At 46.8% G+C, this 21,203-nt stretch overlaps 1 protein-coding gene across 1 annotated transcript in view; it reads right to left on the bottom strand.

Annotated features, from left to right (window-relative positions):
- Positions 1-13,227, bottom strand: part of LRRK2 (leucine rich repeat kinase 2) — a 163,363-nt gene extending 150,136 nt beyond the window's left edge. Inside the window, exons 1-2 of the mRNA XM_038765259.1 lie at positions 13,062-13,227; positions 9,012-9,097 (exon numbers count right to left, since the gene is read on the bottom strand). Of these exons, the coding sequence (XP_038621187.1) occupies positions 9,012-9,097; positions 13,062-13,227 (252 nt within the window). The remainder of the gene's footprint in view (positions 1-9,011; positions 9,098-13,061) is intronic.
- Between the last annotated feature and the right edge of the window lie 7,976 nt (positions 13,228-21,203).

Genomic DNA, 21,203 nt, shown 5'->3' with positions numbered 1-21,203 from the left:
CCACTTGTCAGCTGTGTGACTTTGGGCAAGTCACTTAACTTCTTCGTGCCTCAGTTCCCTCACCTGTAAAAGGGGGATTAAGACTGTGAGCCCCACGTGGGACAACCTGATCACCTTGTATTCTCCCCAGGGCTTAGGACAGTGCTCTGCACACAGTGAGCGCTCAATAAATGTGATTGAATGAATGAAAGAAGAACTGACACTGACACACTAGACACTGCAGGAACTGGTTGTTTTCATTCTGACTTTAAAAGGCAAAAATACCATTCTTGGGTTCCCCGAATAAAGTGACCAGAGGAGGGGAAGAAGGGCACTGAGACATGACCTGAGTGGACTGTCACTTGTGAGGAGAGAGAATCACTACCTAGTGAATGCTCATTCCCCATCTCCCAAAGAAAGGAGCTCTACTGTATTCAACAGACCTCTCCTGTCCTTATTTATTTATTTATATCCAGCCTCAGAATTTGTGCATAAGGACTTGGAAAGTCAGTGATTTATTCAGAATATGGGCAAGTCACAACTTCTCTGGGCCTCTGCTTTGTAGTAGTATTTATTAAACACTGTGTACAAAACATTGGGAAGGATTACACAGGTAGGAATGAGAGACTGTTTCTAGCCCTTGGAAAAAAGGGCTTAAAAAAAAAGAGGAGACTGGTGACACACATAAGTAGAGATGGAGCAAATCACTAAAACACCACTAAAAAGTATCTGTCCCAGCGCTCAGCAAATAGCACGCACTTATTGAATACCATCATTTACCATTATTATTACAGTACACGGCCCACAGCAGGTCCTCAATTAATACCATTGCTACTACCACTACTACACACAGAATCTTAATCCTCCTCGACCTCTCAGCTGCCTTCGACACTGTGGGCCACCCCCTTCTCCTCAACATGCTATCCAACCTTGGCTTCACAGACTCAAAAGCATTGTCAAAAAGCATTGTAGCTATAAATTGCTAGGGACTGCATAAACCTAAACAAACAGGGCTGAACTTGGGACTCATGAGTCCCCAGGCCTCCCTCCTTACCCCCCATAACTTGCTGGGTCTTTGGTGTCACGTGTCAATAGTCTAGACGAATTGCTGGTATCACACTCCTTTTCCTGTAGATATTCACCACATCAACATTTGTTACTGATTTTACCAGAGCATTTGCATGAACGACTGAAAGGTCAAGGGAGCAGAACCCACAGTTCTACTTGATAGGAAAAACAGGCCTAGACATATTTAGCCTCCAAGCCGTTCTTTCCTTCGGTGTAGCCAACAAATGATCTTTAACCCTCACAGCAAAGCAATATGCAATTATTACTGAACTTCTGTGTCCAGAGCCCTTAATAAAGCACTTGAGTGAAAGCAATAAAGGAATACACAATTCCTGTCCTCAACAGGCTTATAATCTGATAGGGGAGGTAAGTGGACATGGGAGGATAAAGAGAGGGGCAACTCACTTTAAAAAGGGAATCACAAGATTAATAAGAGCATAAGTACTGCGGTAGAATGCACGAATCAATATGTACACAAGTGCTTCATCATCAATCGTATTTACTGAGCGCTTACTGTGCGCACTGCACTGTACTAAGCGCTTCAGGTGGAGGTGAGCCCATATATGGGGAGAAGTTAACAGGAGAAAATGTTTTTGGGAACAGCATGGCCTAGGGGAAGGACCACAGCCCAGGGAGTCAGAGGACCTGGGTAATAACCCCAGTTCCACTATTTGTCTGCTATGTGACCTTGGGCAAGTTATTTAACTCAATAATAATAATTATGGTATTTGATAAGTGCTTACTATGTGCTATGGCGTGGTTCAGTGGAAAGAGCACGGCCTTGGGAGGTCATGGATTCTAATCCCGGCTCTGCCACTTGTAAACTGTGTGACTTGGGGCAAGTCACTTCACTTCTCTGGGCCTCAGTTCCCTCATCTGTAAAATGGGGATTAAGACTGTGAGCCCCACGTGGGACAACCTGATTACCTTGTATCCCCCAAAGCTATTAGAACAGTGCTTGGCACAAAGTAAGCACTTAACAAATACCATCATTATTATTATCAGCGCTCAGAACAGTGCTTTGCACATAGTAAGCGCTCAATAAATGGCATTATTATTATTATTATAAAGCACTGGGGTAGATATAAGCAAAGAGAGTTGAAACAGTCCCTGTCCCACAAAGGGATTGTAGTCTCAATCCCCATGTTACAGATGAGGGAGCTGAGGCCCAGAGAAGTGAAGCGACTTGCCCAAGGTCACACAGCAGACAAGTGGCGGAGACAGGATTAGAACCCACGACCTTCTTTACTCCCAAGTCCATGCTCTATCCACTACGCCATGCTGCTTCTCAGGGCTTCAGTTTCCTCATCTGTAAAATCGGGATTAAGTACCTGTTCTCCCTCTTCTCTAAACTCTGAGCCCCACGTGAAATGAGGACTGTGTCTCTGATTCACTCGTATCTACCCCAGAGTTCAGAACAGTGCTTGACACAGAGTAAGCGCCTAAACGAACACCACAATTATTATTACTAGAAAGGCTCAAACTGAGGAGAGGGATGGTCTGGCAAATTTGAGGGAGAAATCTTTTCAGGCACAGAGAGGAAATGAACATGGGGACAGAGGTAAAAGTTGTGAAAACAAGGCACGGTCAGGAAGAGTACTTGAGAGAGCAAATACGGCGTGGGCTGAGGAGTAATGGGGGAAGAAGGCAAAGAAGTTAAGGAGAGAGGCGATGGACAGCCTTGAAGCTAACAGTCGAGAGTTTTTGCTTGAAGCAGGGAAAAATGGATAGCCCTTGGAAGTTTTTGAGGGTGGGACACATTCTTTTAGACTGTGAGCCCACTGTTGGGTAGGGACTGTCTCTATATGTTGCCAACTTGTACTTCCCAAGCACTTAATACAGTGCTCTGCACACAGTAAGCGCTCAATAAATACGATTGATGATGATGATGATGATACGAGCAGAACAATATTCTAAGACGACAAACAGGGTGGTACCTCCTCCCCATCCCCCCTGCCCTACCTCCTTCCCCTCCCCACAGCACCTGTATATATATTTTTACAGAATAACTACTGTATTTTACTTGTACATATTTACTATTCATTTTGTTACTGATGTGCGTATAGCTTTAATTCTATTTCTTCTGATGATTTTGAAACCTGTCTACAGGTTTTGTTTTGTTGTCTGTTTCCCCCTTCTAGACTGTGAGCCCGTTGTTGGGTAGGGACCGTCCCTATCTGTTGCCGACTTGTACTTTCCAAGCGCTTAGTCCAGTGCTCTGCATGCAGTAAGCGCTCAATAAATACGATTGAATGAATGAATGAATAACAGAGAGGCAGAGAGCTAGGACCAGGGTGGCAATAGTTTGGGTAGAAAGCAAAGGGCGGAGCCTACAAATATTATGGAGAAGGAACTACAGGAAGATTTAACAGCTTCTAAAGTTGCCTCCCCCCAACAGGTTGTTAGATTCATCTTAAATAGGAACTACAACTTCAGCAAATAAACCCTTTCTTAATTTTCCAAAGTGTTTTCATATCATTTAATCTCTACCACGTCCTTGTATAGCTGAGAGAAGCAGGTAATAAAATCCCCCAAAATAAGAAACTGAAGAACTCTGATGTCCAATGTCCAGCCCAAGGTCATGGGACAGCCTCCTAGCAGAGGTGGGACCGGAATCTACATTCATTCAATCATATTTATTGAGAGCTTACTGTGTGTAGAGCACTGTACTAAGCGCTTGGGAAAGTGCAATACAGCAATAAAGAGAGACGATCCCTGCCCACAACGAGCTTACAGTCTGGGGCTAGGGGGACAGACATCAATACAAATAGACATTGATTTACATAGAGTTACAGATATATAAGTGCTGTCAGTCAGGGAGAGGGGAAAGAGAAAAGGGAGCAAATCAGGACGATGCAGAAGGGAGTGGGAGATGAGGAAAGGTGGGGCTTAGTCTGGGAAGGCCTCATGGAGGAGACGTGCCTTCAGTAAGGCTTTGAAGGATGGGGGGGAAGACTAATTGTCGGATTAGAGGAGGGAAAGCATTCTAGGCCAGAGGCAGGACATGGGCCAGGGGTCGGCAGTGAGACAGATGAGATCAAGCAGGGTGAGAAGGTTAGCTCTAAAGGAGCAAAGTGTGTGGGATGGGTTGTAGGAGAGAAGTGAGGTGAGGGAGGAGAGGGGCGAAGTGAGGAGTTTTTGTTTGATAAGGAGGTGGATAAGCAACCACTGGAGATTTTTGAGAAGGGGGGGTGACATGTCCTGAAACTTTCTGTGGAAAGATAATCCAGGCAGCAGAGTGAAGTATGGACTGAAGTGGGGCGAGGCAGAAGGTGGGGAGGTCAGAAAGGAGGCTGATGCAGTAATCTTGGCATGATTGGATGGGTGACTGTGGTAATCTGGGGAGCGGGGGAGGTGTGCAGCTGGGGCTGGGGGTACATTCCCCAACTCCCAGATTCATACTCTTTATTCTAAATGCCATCCCAATCTGACCGTGCGGCCAAGCTAGCTCTCTTCCTCCCTTCAAGGCCCTGCTGAGAGCTCACCTCCTCCAGGAGGCCTTCCCAGACTGAGCCCCTTCCTTCCTCTCCCCCTCGTCCCCCTCTCCATCCCCCCATCTTACCTCCTTCCCTTCCCCACAGCACCTGTATATATGTTTGTACATATTTATTACTCTTTATTTATTTTACTTGTACATATCTATTCTATTTATTTTATTTTGTTAGTATGTTTGGTTTTGTTCTCTGTCTCCCCCTTTTAGACTGTGAGCCCAATGATGGGTTGGGACTGTCTCTATATGTTGCCAATTTGTACTTCCCAAGCGCTTAGTACAGTGCTCTGCACATAGTAAGCACTCAATAAATACGATTGATGATGATGATGACGACCGTGCGAGGGACTAAGAATTAAGCCTAACTTAAGCTGCTTCTGGGCAAGGTCTCTGAGCAAACCACAGCCCTCCTGAGACCTCTGATATCCAGTCCAGAGGTCGCAGAAAGCTGGGCGACTCCTGGGTCCACACAAGAAGTTCTGTCTCACTTGGACTTTTGAGAGTCCTCCAGATCAGGGCCACCTGAGTTTCACCCTGCCCCCATTATCTGTACACCATTTGGCCTTCAGTGAATTTCCCACACACTGTTCTTCTCACACTAAATACCACTGTTTAATTCGCACAACATCCATGTGTGGTAGAGAGAGATACGTATTATTATTGTCAATTTACAGATAAGAAACTGAGGCCCTGAGAGGTTAAGTGATTTTCCTGAAGCAGGTGGGTGGCAGACCTGGGAGAAAAAGCCTGGTTTCATTGTCCTGAGAAATGTGCCATTTCCACAGCTTCCCCTCTTAACTAGCCTCGCTGCTGCTAAATAGAATGGAATGTTTTTTATCATATTTTGGAAGGGTTTGCAGAGATCCGGATGCAGCGAAGACAAACACATGTTGGCTCATTACACTGCTGAGATCATATGTTTCTGCTAACTCTCCTTGGGGTCAGGCCAGGACACAGGCAGGCAAGAAATCTCCTGAAAGTCCACTCCGTCGGGAGAAATCCTGGGAATTCAGGCCTTTCCCTAAATCCTGACCTAAATCCTCCCTTAAATTAGTTCTCCCTCCCATTCCCCCAATTCTCTCCACCACCCTCTCCCTTTTTTCATCCTCCCATCCCCAATAATGAGGCATGCTGCCTGATACAACTGGGGATATTTACCCAGTAGTCTCAAAAGAGACTAACCTCTAATCTCACCCAAGTCACTGTCAAAGGGGCAACATCAGACCGGTATGCCCGCAGGATAATCAGGGTCAGGATGCGGATTAGGTCAGTAGGCACTGGGTTTAATAAATGACACTTGGCACTGCCCAGAATAAGAGCCAGGATGGCACTAAGGGATCCTCCCTGAAGCCACCCAGCCACCCTTCTCTTTTTTCCCCTCTTCACCCTCCCCCATCCAGTTATGCCTGCTTACATGAGAGGTGAAAAGGAGGAAAAAGAGATTAAAATGAGTAAGAAGAGTTTGGTGGCTCCGAACCCATATTGCATTCTGCTCCATCAAGGAGGACCTTCCGATTAAAACATATTGTAGTCTGACAAAACGAGGGAACGAGGAGGCCGAACCCAACAGGATCTCAGACTCAATATCTTTTTAGGTGAGTGAGAAGGAATAGAGACTGAAAATATGACTTACTCCTCAAAACAAGACTAAGGAAATTACCAAAGGGAGGGAATAGGCCCTACATGTATAGTCCAGAATGAGGCAATCAAAATGAGCGGTTCTTACTGAGCATTTACTGTGCGCAGAGCACTGTACTAAGCTCTTGGGACAGTATTTTTTAAATGTGTACCGGCCCTCCAAGGAGTTTAGTTATCTTCCCCTTCACAAGTACACTTTGGAAATGGCAAAACTGACTTTCTCCTCACAAGCCCTGAAAAAAAAAGAAAATGTAATTTTCAGAAGAGACTTGTTTTGGAAGTTTTATTCTTCTTTTAAAAGGTGTTCAGTGAAGGGGGTGGATCAGATAGTCATGGTGATTCTATGTCACTGACTACGTTAATTCTGCAATTCCACTATCACTTTATTAATGTGGATCTATTAATAAAAAGAAATTATCGGGCATAATGGCTTATATGACTATCAGGACTATAAAGGCACAAATCACGTAAACATTGCAAGATTATTCACTACTTTCACCAGTAGTGAATATCTGACATTTGATTCCATGTCTCAAAATAAACTTAATGAGCTACCTTTTTGGTACCACTGTTTTGGACTGCTACCTCCAATTGCCCATTTTCACTGATATCCATCTTTTTGATGATCATCATTCTTTCCATATACTGAGACTATCAATTCCATCAAGTTACCGATTGGCCATTCCTAACTACTTCGATTGGTTCCATGTTTATATTTTTCATTCCCCATAAAGTCAAACTTTCCACGAGACTGTAAGATCCTTGAGGGCAGGGACTGTCTCTACTTTATTGTGGTACTCTCCCAAGTACTAGTTCAGCGATCTATATTCAGTAAGCACTCAATACAGATCACTGATTCATTTACTCCATTTTCAAACCCAACACAAGATCCAACAGGTTCAAATCAGCTTGAATGATTTTATGATTTCAGAAGGCAACTCCAGCTCTCCAAGCTCTTCCAAGAGTTCTTGGCTTAGAGTTTGGAAAACAAATTATATTAAAGTAAATATCAAATACCAAAACAAACGTATCTTCCCAACCAAACTCTGTACGTCCCCATCACTGTAGAGGAGCAGCGTGGCTCAGTGGAGAAGAGCACGGGCTTTGGAGTCAGAGGTCATGGGTTCGAATCCCGGCTCCGCCACATGTCTGCTGTGTGACCTTGGGCAAGTCACTTAACTTCTCTGAGCCTCGGTTACCTCATCTGTAAAATGGGGATTAAGACTGTGAGCCCCATGTGGGACAACTTGATCACCTTGTATCCACCCCCAGCGCTGAGAACAGTGCTCTGCACATAGTAAGCGCTTAACAAATGCCATTATTATTATTATTAAGGCACCACGAGTCTTCGTCTCTCCAGCCCATAACCTTGGCATCATTCTTGACTCCTCTCCCCCATTCACCCCACGTACTCAATCTATAACTAAATCCTGTCAGTTCAACCTTCACAACATGGCTAAAATCCGTCCTTTCCACTCCATCCCAACTGCGACCACATTAATCCAAGCACTTATCCTATCCCACCTTGATTACTGTATCGACCTCCTTGCTGACCTCCCTGCCTCCCGTCTCTCCCCACTCCAGTCCATACTTCACTCTGCTGCCCGGATCATTTTTCTACAGAAACGTTCAGGCCACGTTTCCCCACTTGAGAACCTCCAGTGGTTGCCGAGCCCCCTCAGTATCAAACAAAAATTCTTTATTACCAGTTTTAAAGCACTCAATCACCTCGCTCCTTCCTACCTCTCCTCGCTTCTACCCAGCCCGGACACTTTGCTTCTCAAATGCTATTCTCGCTGTACCTCCATCTCATCTATCTCACCACCGACCCCTCGCCCACGTCCCGCCTCTGACTTGGGAGTGCCCTCCCTTCTCATATCCATTCTCATAGGAGAGCTCACCTCCTCCAGGAGGCCTTCCCAGGCTGAGCCCCTTCCTTCCTCTCCCCCTCGTCCCCCTCTCCATCCCCCCCATCTTACCTCCTTCCCTTCCCCACAGCACCTGTATATATGTTTGTACATATTTATTACTCTATTTATTTTACTTGTACATATCTATTCTATTTTATTTTGTTAGTACGTTTGGTTTTGTTCTCCATCTCCCCCTTTTAGACTGTGAGCCCACTGTTGGGTAGGGACTGTCTCTATATGTTGCCAACTTGTACTTCCCAAGCGCTTAGTACAGTGCTCTGCACACAGTAAGCGCTCAATAAATACGATTGATTGATTGATATCCAACAGACAATGACTCTTCCCCCCTTCAAAGCCTTATTGAAGGCCCCGTCTCCTCCAAGAGGCCTTCCCTGACTAGGCCCTCCTTTCCTCTCCTCCCACTCCCTTCTGTGTCACCCTGACTTATTAATAATAATAATGATGGCATTTATTAAGCGCTTACTACGTGCAAAGCCCCGTTCTAAGCGCTGGGGAGTTTACAAGGTGATCAGGTTGTCCCACGGGGGGCTCACAGTCTTCATCCCCATTTTACAGATGAGGGAACTGAGGCCCAGAGAAGTGAAGTGGCTTGCCCAAAGTCACACAGCTGACAAGCGGCGGGGCCGGGACTTGAACCCATGACCCCTGACTCCAAAGCCCGCGCTCTTTCCACTGAGCCACGCTGCTTCTCTAATTCCCTTTATTAATCCACTTATTCCCTTATTCCAAACTCTAAAGGGACTTATTCCCTTTATTAATCCCCCCTCCCAGCCCCACAGCACTTAAGTACATACTTCAGGGAATGTGTCTGCTGTACTACTTTCTCCCAAGCGCTTAGTACAGTGCTCTGCATACAATAAGCACCCGGTAAATGTGATTGACGAAGAAAAAGAAATCAGATTTACCTGTTGCACACTTGCGACTCGCATGTAGGAGTCCAGAACCAGCAACAAGGGCACGTGGACGTTTTTGCCTTGAAATAACTTGGAAGCTGGAGAGAAAAGGGAAAAGGGAAAATGTATAACCAAGCCACTACACAGAGCATCAATCTGGAGCCAGGAGGAAGTGGGGGGCGGAAAAAAGGAAAGCACATCCGATGACTTGAAGTTCCTTCCTTGTTGTGTAGGGATTGTCTCTATTTGTTGCTAAAGCGTGGCTACTGGAAAAACCCCGGGCTTGGGAATCAGAGGTCCGCCACTTATCAAATGTGCTCAGGGAAGCAGCATGGCTCAGTGGAAAGAGCCCGGGCTTTGGAGTACATATCTATTTTATTTATTTTATTTTGTTAGTATGTTTGGTTTTGTTCTCTGTCTCCCCCTTTTAGACTGTGAGCCCACTGTTGGGTAGGGACTGTCTCTATATGTTGCCAATTTGTACTTCCCAAGCGCTTAGTACAGTGCTCTGCACATAGTAAGCGCTCAATAAATCAATCAATCGTATTTATTAAGTGTATTTATCGTATTTATTTTTTTTATTTATATATTTATCGTATTTATTTATTTTTTTTATTTATATATTTATCGTATTTATTCATATATTTATCGTATTATACGACTATTTATAATCGTATAAATACGACTGATGATGGTGATGATGGAGTCAGAGGTCATGGGTTCAAATCCCGGCTCCGCCACTTGTCAGCTGTGTGACTTTGGGCGAGTCCCTTCACTTCTCTGGGCCTCAGTTCCCTCATCTGTAAAATGGGGATTAAGACTGTGAGCCCCCCGTGGGACAACCTGATCGCCTTGTAAACTCCCCAGCGCTTAGAACAGGGCTTTGCACATAGTAAGCGCTTAATAAAATGCCATTATTATTATTAACTGTGTGACTTTGGGCAAGTCACTCCACTGGGCCTCAGTTACCTCGTCTGTAAAATGGGGATTAAGATTATGAGCCCCACGTGGGACAGCCGGATTACCTTATATCTACCTCGGTGCTTAGAACAGTGCTTGGCACATGGTAAGTGCTCAACAAATACCATCATTATTATTATTACCAACTGTACTTAACAAATGCTTAGTACAGTGCTCTGCACACAGTAAGCGCTCAATAAATACAATTGAATGAATTATTTCCCGTTCAGGATTCCCCAAAAGGGCTGGCTTGGGGCAGATCTCTACCCTAAAGCCCAAAGGTTTTTCACAACACTGTCACAGATGCACATGATGAACAACAACTCCAACACCACGGGATAACAAATGCAAGGCACACAACCTCATTCACCCAAAGTGGAGAAGTGGTGTGGCTTAGTGGCTTGGGAGCCAGAGGTGGTTGTGGATTCTAATCCCGCTCCGCCGTTGCCTGCCGTGTGACCTTGGGCAAATCATTCACTTCTCTGTGCCTCAGTTCCCCCCTCTGTAAAATGGGGATGACGACTGTGAGCCCCACGTGGGACAGGTGATCACCTTGTATCCCCCCCAGCGCTTAGAACAGTGCTTCGCACACGGAGAAGCATCACGGCTCAGTGGAAAGAGCCCGGGCTTTGGAGTCAGGGGTCACGGGCTCAAATCCCAGCCCTGCCTGTTGTCAGCTGTGTGACTTTGGGCAAGTCACTTCACTTCACTGGGCCTCAGTTCTCTCATCTGTAAAATGGGTATTAAGACTGTGAGCCCCCCATGGGACAACCTGACGGCCTTGTAACCTCCCCAGCGCTTAGAACAGTGCTTTGCACATAGTATGTGCTTAATAAATGCCATCATCATCATCATTCTTCCTCCCTTCAAGGCCCTGCTGAGCGCTCACCTCCTCCAGGAGGCCTTCCCAGACTGAGCCCCTTCTTTCCTCTCCCCCTCGTCCCCCTCTCCATCCCCCCGTCTTACCTCCTTCCCTTCCCCGCAGCACCTGTATATATGGATATATGGTTGTACATATTTATTACTCTATTTCTTTATTTATTTTACTTGTACATTTCTATCCTACTTATTTTATTTTGTTGGTATGTTTGGTTCTGTTCTCTGTCTCCCCCTTTTAGACTGTGAGCCCACTGTTGGGTAGGGACTGTCTCTATGTGATGCCAATTTGTACTTCCCAAGCGCTTAGTCCAGTGCTCTGCACATAGTAAGCGCTCAATAAATACGATTGATTGATTGATTGATTGATCATTATTATTATTATAGTTAAGTGCTAAACAACTTCATTCATTCGGTCAGTCAATCGTACGCTGAGCCCTTGGGAAGTACAAGGCGGCAACGTATAGGGACAGTCCCTACCCACCAACGGGCTCACAGTCTAGAAGGGGGAGACGGACAACAAGACACAACAAGTAAAGAGGTGTCAAATACCAATAGACAAATACCATCGTTATTATTGCCATGCACACACACGTACACAAGCACATACACATGCATGTGCATGTTCACACGCACACATGTATGCACACGCACACAAACATACACACACATACACGTGCACGCATACATGCACGCACACGTACACATGCGCACACACAAGTACACACACATGCACACGCGCGTACACATACACACGCAGGCACATGCACGCACACACCCCTACCCATACACACGCAGGCACACGCACGCACACACACCCCTACCCATACACACGCAGGCACACGCACGCACACACACCCCTACCCATACACACGCAGGCACATGCACGCACACACACCTACCCATACACACGCAGGCACACGCACACACACACACACACCTACCCATACAATCAATCAATCAATCAATCGCATTTATTCAGCGCTTACTATGTGCAGAGCACTGTACTAAGCGCTTGGGAAGTACAAATTGGCAACACACAGAGACAGTCCCTACCCAACAGTGGGCTCACCGTCGAAAAGGGGGAGACAGAGAACAGAACCAAACATACCAACAAAATGAAATAGGATAGAAATGTACAAGTAAAATAAATAAATAAGTAAATAATAAGTAATAAGTAATACACACGCAGGGACATGCATACACACACACACCTACCCATACACACGCAGGCACACGCACACACACACACCTACCCATACACACGCAGGCACACGCACACACACCTACCCATACACACGCAGGCACACGCACACACACACACCTACCCATACACACGCAGGCACACACACACACACCTACCCATACACACGCAGGCACACGCACACACACACACCTACCCATACACACGCAGGCACATGCACACACACACACACACACACACGCAGGCACATGCACACACACACACACACCCCTACACATACACACGCAGGCACATGCACGCACACCCCTACACATACACACGCAGCCACATGCACGCACACACCCCTACACATACGCACGCAGGTACATGCGCACACACACCTACACACGCAGGCACATGCACACACACACACCTACCCATACACACGCAGGCACACGCACACACACACACCTACCCATACACACGCAGGCACACGCACACACACCTACCCATACACACGCAGGCACATGCACACACACACACACACACACACACACCTACCCATACACACGCAGGCACACGCACACACACACACCTACCCATACAGACGCAGGCACACACACACACACACACACACACACGCAGGCACATGCACACACACACACCCCCCCTACACATACACACGCAGCCACATGCACGCACACACACCTACACATACGCACGCAGGCACATGCGCACACACACACACCTACACACGCAGGCACATGCACACACACACCCCTACACATACACACGCAGGCACATGCACACACACACCTACACATACACACGCAGGCACATGCACGCACACACCCCTACACATACACACGCAGGCACATGCACACACGCAGGCACATGCACACACACACGTACACATGCACACACGTACACATGCACACACAAGTACACATGCACACGCATGTACACACATACACAAGGACCCACAAGTACACGCCCGCACGCACACACACAAGAACACACGTCCGCAGGCACACCCCCTTCACCTCCGTCCTTGTAGGTGAAGACGAGCAGATCCTCCAGGATCTGGACGAGCGTGTCGATCTGTTTCCCTTCCTGGACGTTTTTCAGGCGGACTATCAACTTCTTCACACTTTCCTCCTGCTCCTGCTGCTCCTGCTCGGCCTCAGCGGCCGGGCCCCCGCTGGCCATAGCGGCCCCTTGCCTTGCCTTGCCCGGCCCGGCCCCACGGGGGAAGAAGGAGGAGGCGGACCCGCCCCCCTGCCCCCACCCCACCAATCACGCCCCGCTCCCGCCCCGTTCCACCCAATCACGCCCCGCCCCTCCCCGCCCAATCACGTTCCGCCCCCGCCCCTGCCCCGCCCAATCACGCTCCGCCCCCGCCCCCGCTCCGCCCAATCACGCTCTGCCCGCTTCAGCTCCACTTTGGAAGGCGGCGGCCTCAGCTTCGCCCCTTGGACCGCCCCGCCCAATCACGCTCCGCCCCCTGCCCCGCTCCACCCAATCACGCTCCGCCCCCGCCCCGTTCCACCCAATCACGCCCCGCCCCGCCCCGCCCAATCACGTTCCGCCCGCTTTCAGCTCCATTTTGGAAGAAGGCGGCCTCAGCTTCGCCCCTTGGACCGCCCCGCCCCATCACGCTCCGCCCCCTGCCCCGCTCCACCCAATCACGCTCCGCCCGCTTTCAGCTCCATGTCGGAAGAAGACGGCCTCGACTCCGCCCCCTGCCCCGCTCCACCCAATCGCGCTCCGCCCCCTGCCTCGCTCCACCCAATCACGTTCCGTCCCCGCCCCGCCCCACCCAATCACGCTCCGCCCCCGCCCTGTTCCACCCAATCACGCTCCGCCCCCGCCCCGCCCAATTCATTCAATCGTGTTTATTGAGCAATTACTGCCTGCAGAGCACTGTACTAAGCGCTTGGGAAGTACAAGTTGGCAACATATAGAGACGGTCCCTACCCAACAGCGGGCTCACAGTCTAGAAGGGGGAGCCCAGTCACGCTCCGCCCCCGCTCCGCCCAATCACGCTCTGCCCGCTTCAGCTCCACTTTGGGAAGAAGGCGGCCTCAGCTTCGCCCCTTGGACCGCCCCGCCCAATCACGCTCCGCCCCCTGCCCCCGCTCCACCCAATCACGCCCCGCTCCGTCCCGGCCAATCACATTCCGCCCCCGCCCCGCCCAATTCATTCAATCGTATTTATTCAGCGCTTACTGCCTGCAGAGCGCCGTACTAAGCGCTTGGGAAGTCCAGGTTGGCAACATAGAGAGACGGTCCCTACCCAACAGCGGGCTCACAGTCTAGAAGGGGGAGCCCAATCACGCTCCGCCCACTTTCGGCTCCATTTTGGAAGAAGGCGGCCTCAGCTTCGCCCCTTGGACCGCCCCGCCCCATCACGCTCCGCCCCCTGCCCCGCTCCACCCAATCACGCTCCGCCCGCTTTCAGCTCCATGTTGGAAGAAGGCGGCCTCGACTCCGCCCCCTGCCCCGCTCCACCCAATCGCGCTCCGCCCCCTGCCTCGCTCCACCCAATCACGCTCCACCCCCGCCCCGTTCCACCCAATCACGCCCCGCCCCGCCCAATCACGTTCCGCCCGCTTTCAGCTCCATTTTGGAAGAAGGCGGCCTCAGCTTCGCCCCTTGGACCGCCCCGCCCAATCACGCTCCGCCCCCTGCCCCGCTCCACCCAATCACGCTCCGCCCGCTTTCAGCTCCATGTTGGAAGAAGGAGGCCTCGACTCCGCCCCCTGCCCCGCTCCACCCAATCACGCCCCGCCCCTGCCCCCGCTCCACCCAATCACGCCCCGTCCCCTTTCAGCTAAATGTTGGAAGGCCTCGACTCCGCCCCCTGCCCCGCTCCACCCAATCACGCTCCGCCCCCTGCCCCGCTCCACCCAATCACGCTCCGCCCCCTGCCCCGCTCCACCCAATCACGCTCCGCCCCTGCGCCTCCCCGCCCAATCACGCTCCGCCCTCTTTCAGCTCCACTTTGGAAGATAATGATAATAAAAATAATGATGGTATTTGTTGAGCGCTTACTATGTGCCAAGCACTGTTCTAAACGCTGGGGGGATACAAGGCGATCAGGTGGGGCTCACAATTTTAATCCCCATTTTACAGATGAGGGAACCGCGGCCCAGAGAACTAAAGTGACTTGCCCAAAGTCACACAGCTGACAAGTGGAGGAGTCGGAATTAGAACCCACGACCTCTAACTCCCAAGCCCGGGCTCTTTCCACTGAGCCACGCTGCTTATACCATTATTATTATTATTTGACGGCCTGCTTATTACATTTAGTACTATTTATATATATATGATATTATTTATATATAAAATTATTATATGAGAAGCAGTGAAGCATGAGAAGCAGTGTGGCTCAGTGGAAAGAGCCCGGGCTTGGGAGTCAGAGGTCGTGGGTTCTAATCCCACTCCACCACTTGTCAGCTGTCTGAGCCCTATTGAGAGCTCACCTCCTCCAGGAGGCCTTCCCAGACTGAGCTCCCTCCTTCCTCTTCCCCTCGTGTGGGATAGCGGCTCCCTCTACCCACCAAATCAGAGTCTGGGTCAGGATCAGAAAGAGTCTTTATTCTTTCTCATGAGAAAGGGCACTACCCCCGTCGCTCAAACAGCATCAGCCGGGGAGTGCGCTTGTTGATTGTACGAAGCCGATTTTTATAGCCCTAACGCATCCTCTTCCTCCCACCGACTATCCCCTTTCTCCATTGTCTGGATACTTAGGGCGTACAATTTAATCGCGGCAGCTAGGCCCCAACACGCGCTCACGTACAAGGCTGACAGTGGCCTTGCGGTTTAACCTGCATCCTGTTTTTCGGTTAGCTGCGTCCTGTTTTTTTGTAAACAGGTCCTGCAATGTGGCTACCTCCAATGGCTACCGATCAATCTGCGCATCAGGCAGAAACTCCTCACCCTGGGCTTCAAGGCTGTCCATCACCTCGCCCCCTCCTACCTCACCTCCCTTCTCTCCTTCTACTGCCCAGCCCGCACCCTCCGCTCCTCCACCACTAATCTCCTCACTGTACCTCGCTCTCTCCTGTCCCGCCATCGACCCCCGGCCCACATCATCCCCCTGGCCTGGAATGCCCTCCCTCTGCCCATCCGCCAAGCTAGCTCTCTTCCTCCCTTCAAGGCCCTGCTGAGAGCTCACCTCCTCCAGGAGGCCTTCCCAGACTGAGCCCCTTCTTTCCTCTCCCCCTCATCCCCCTCTCCATCCCCCCGTCTTACCTCCTTCCCTTCCCCACAGCACCTGTATATATGTATATATGGTTGTACATATTTATTACTCTATTTATTTATTTCTTTATTTATTTTACTTGTACATTTCTATCCTACTTATTTTATTTTGTTGGTATGTTTGGTTCTGTTCTCTGTCTCCCCCTTTTAGACTGTGAGCCCACTGTCGGGTAGGGACTGTCTCTATGTGATGCCAATTTGTACTTCCCAAGCGCTTAGTACAGTGCTCTGCACATAGTAAGCGCTCAATAAATACGATTGATTGATTGATTGATTGATTGGCTGTTTTATTTTCCCTTCATCTCCTTCTGGTTTGTCGTATCTGATGTAACCCGGCCTGGCCCGGGGAGATAGCTTCTGCCTTCCCTCTTGGGGTCTCATGAGGAAACTTCACTGGGTTCCATCCCTCACACCCTCCTCCCCCTCCCCCCGCCTTACCTCCATCCCCTCCCCACAGCACCTGTATATAGGTATATATGTTTGTACATATTTACTACTCTTCATTTTACTTGTACATATTTATTCTATTTATTTTATTCGGTTTATATGTTTTGTTTTGTTGTCTGTCTCCCCCTTCTAGACTGTGAGCCCGCTGTTAGGTAGGGACCGTCTCTGTGTGTTCCAAACTTGTACTTCCCAAGCGCTTAGTACAGTGCTCTGCGCACAGTAAGCGCTCAATAAATACGATTGAATGAATGAATGAATGAATGGAAAGAGCATGTGCTTTGGAGTCAGGGGTCAGGGGTTCAAATCCCGGCTCCGCCAAATCAATCAATCAATCAATCAATCAATCAATTGTATTTATTGAGCGCTTACTGTGTGCAGAGCACTGGACTAAGCGCTTGGGAAGTACAAGTTGGCAACATACAGAGACAGTCCCTACCCAACAGTGGGCTCACAGTCTAAAAGGGGGAGACAGAGAACAAAACCAAACATACTAACAAAATAAACCAAATAGAATAGATATGTACAAGTAAAATAAATAAATAGAGTAATAAATATGTACAAACATGTATACATATATACAGGTGCTGTGGGGAAGGGAAGGAGGTAAAATGAGGGGGATGGAGAGGGGGACGAGGGGGAGAGGAAGGAAGGGGCTCAGTCTGGGAAGGCCAAATGTCAACCGTGTGACTTTGGGCAAGTCACTTCACTTCTCTGGGCCTCAGTGACCTCATCTGTAAAATGGGGATGAAGACTGTGAGTCCCCCGTGGGACAACCTGATCACCTTGGAACCTCCCCAGCTCTAAGAATGCCTGCTGCGTGACGTTGGACAAGTCACTAAACTTCTCTGAACCTCAGTTACCTCATCTGTAAAATGGGGACTGAGACTGTGAGCCCCACGTGGGACAACTTGATCATTTTGTAGCCCCCCCAACCCTTAGAACAGTGCTTTGCACACAGTAAGCGCTTAACAAATGCCACTATCATTATTATTATTATCATTAGAACAGTGCTTTGCACATAGTATCAGGCAGAAACTCCTCACCCTGGGCTTCAAGGCTGTCCATCCATCCCCTCGCCCCCTCCTACCTCACCTCCCTTCTCTCCTTCTCCAGCCCAGCCCGCACCCTCCGCTCCTCCGCCGCTAATCTCCTCACCGTTAGGCCTCGTTCTCGCCTGTCCCGCCATCGCCCCCCGGCCCACGTCCTCCCCCGGGCCTGGAATGGCCTCCCTCTAACCCCTCCGCCCAGCTCGCTCTCTTCCTCCCTTCAAGGCCCTGCTGAGAGCTCACCTCCTCCAGGAGGCCTTCCCAGACTGAGCCCCTTCCTTCCTCTCCCCCTCGTCCCCCTCTCCATCTTACCTCCTTCCCTTCCCCACAGCACCTGTTTATATGTATACATGTTTGTACATATTTGTTACTCTATTTATTTATTTATTTTACTTGTACATATCTATTCTATTGATTTTATTCTGTTAATATGCTTTGTTTTGTTGACTGAGCCCCTTCCTTCCTCTCCCCCTCGTCCCCCTCTCCATCCCCCCCATCTTACCTCCTTCCCTTCCCCACAGCACCTGTATATATGTATGTATGTTTGTACATATTTATTACTCTATTTATTTATTTATTTATCTTACTTGTACATATCTATTCTATTTATTTTATTTTGTTAGTATGTTTGGTTTCGTTCTCTGTCTCCCCCCTCTAGACTGTGAGCCCGCTGTTGGGTAGGGACCGTCTCTAACTGTTGCCGACTTGTACTTCCCAAGCGCTTAGTACAGTGCTCTGCACACAGTAAGTGCTCAATAAATACGATTGATTGATTGATTGATTGATTGTCTGTCTCCCCCCTTTTAGACTGTGAGCCCGCTGTTGGGTAGGGACCGTCTCTATGTGTTGCCAACTTGTACTTTCCAAGCGCTTAGTACAGTGCTCTGCACACAGTAAGTGCTCAGTAAATACGATTGAATGAATGAACGCTTTGCACATGGTAAGCGCTTAACAAATGTAATCATTATTATTATTATGATTATTAGAACAGTGCTTTGCACATAGTAAGCACTTAACACCATTATTATTATTATCATTAGAACAGTGCTTTGCACATAGTAAGTGCTTAACAAATGCCATCATTATTATTATTATCATTAGAACAGTGCTCTGCACATAGTAAGCACTTAACAAATGCCATCATTATTATTATTATTGTTATTAGAACAGTGCTTTGCACATAAGTGCTTAACAAATATTATTGTTATTATTATTATTAGAACAGTGTGTTGAACATAGTAAGCGCTTAACAAATGGCATCATTATTATTATAACAGTGCTTTGCACATAGTAAGCGCTTAACAAATGCCATTATTATTATTATTATTAGAACAGTGCTTTGCACATAGTAAGCGCTTAACAAATGCCGTCATTATTATTATTATTAGAACAGTGCTTTGCACATAATAAGCACTTAAATATTATTGTTATTATTATTAGAACAGTGCTTTGCACATAGTAAGTGCTTAACAAATATTATTGTTATTATTATTATTATTAGAACAGTGCTTTGCACATAGTAAGTGCTTAACAAATATTATTGTTATTATTATTATTATTAGAACAGTGCTTTGCACATAGTAAGCACTTAACAAGTGCCATCATCATCATTATTATTATTATTAGAACAGTGCTTTGCACATAGTAAGCGCTTAACAAATGTCATTATTATTATTATTATTAGAACAGTGCTTTGCACATAGTAAGTGCTTAACAAATGCCATCATTATTATAATTATTATTAGAACAGTGCTTTGCATATAATAAGCAATCAAATGCCATTATTATTATTATTATTATTATTATTAGAACAGTGCTTTGCACATAGTAGGCGCTTAACAAATGTCATTATTATTATTAGAACAGTGCTTTGCACATAGTAATCAATCAATCGTATTTATTGAGCGCTTACTGTGTGCAGAGCACTGTACTAAGTGCTTGGGAAGTACAAGTTGGCAACATATAGAGACGGTACCTACCCAACAGTGGACTCACAGTCTAGAATCAATAAATACGATTGATTGATAGTTAGCACTTAACAAATGCCATCATTATTATAATTATTATTATTATTAGAACAGTGCTTTGCACATAGTAAGCGCTCAACAAATGCCATCATCATTATTATTATCATTATTAGAACAGTGCTTTGCACATAAGTGCTTAACAAATATTATTGTTATTATCATTATTATTAGAACAGTGCTTTGCACATAGTAAGTGCTTAACAAATGCCGTCATTATTATTATTATTATTAGAACAGTGTTTTGCACATAGTAAGCGCTTAACAAATGCCATCATTATTATAATAATTATTAATTAGAACAGTGCTTTGCACATAGTAACCACTTAAATGCCATCATTATTATTATTATCATTATTAGAACAGTGCTTTGCACATAATAAGCGCTTAACAAATATTATTGTTATTATCATTATTATTAGAACAGTGCTTTGCACATAGTAAGTAAGCGCTTAACAAATGCCGTCATTATTATTATTATTATTATTATTATTAGAACAGTGCTTTGCACATAGTAACCGTTTAACAAATGCCATCATTATTATTATTGTCATTATTAGAACAGTGCTTTGCACATAAGCGCTTAACAAATATTATTGTTACTATCATTATTATTAGAACAGTGCTTTGCACATAGTAAGTGCTTAACAAATGCCGTCATTATTATTATTATTATTATTAGAACAGTGCTTTGCACATAGTAAGCGCTTAACAAATGCCATCATTATTATGCTTATTATTATTATTAGAACAGTGCTTTGCACATAGTAAGCGCTCAACAAATGCCATCATTATTATCATTATTAGAACAGTGCTTTGCACATAAGTGCTTAACAAATATTATTGTTATTATCATTATTATTAGAACAGTGCTTTGCACATAGTAAGTGCTTAACAAATGCCGTCATTATTATTATTATTATTAGAACAGTGTTTTGCACATAGTAAGCGCTTAACAAATGCCATCACTATTTCATTATTATTAGAACAGTGCTTGGCACATAGTAAGCGCTTAACAAATGCCGTCATTATTATTATTATTATTATTAGAACAGTGCTTTGCACATAGTAAGCGCTTAACAAATGCCATCACTATTATAATGATTATTATTATTAGAACAGTGCTTTGCACATAGTAAGCGCTTAACAAATGCCATCACTATTATAATGATTATTATTATTAGAACAGTGCTTTGCACATAAATGGCTTTCTGACCACTGACTCAGACCTCTGCCCTGTGAGACCATACAGTGTGTTTCTGCAGAAGGTTGTCTAAGCCTTCTGTTATCTGAAGTTAGAAGCAGTGCGGCCTAATGTAAAGGGCACCAGCCTGTGAGTCAGAGGCCATGAGTCTGCCTCCTGCTTGCCGTGTGACCTTGGGCAAGTCACTTAGTTGGCTCT

This window comes from Tachyglossus aculeatus, chromosome 2 (assembly GCF_015852505.1).
Source record: "Tachyglossus aculeatus isolate mTacAcu1 chromosome 2, mTacAcu1.pri, whole genome shotgun sequence".
NCBI lineage: Eukaryota > Metazoa > Chordata > Mammalia > Monotremata > Tachyglossidae > Tachyglossus > Tachyglossus aculeatus.
The sequence above is the reverse complement of the archived record's forward strand: the minus strand, read 5'-3'. Positions and strand labels throughout refer to the sequence as shown.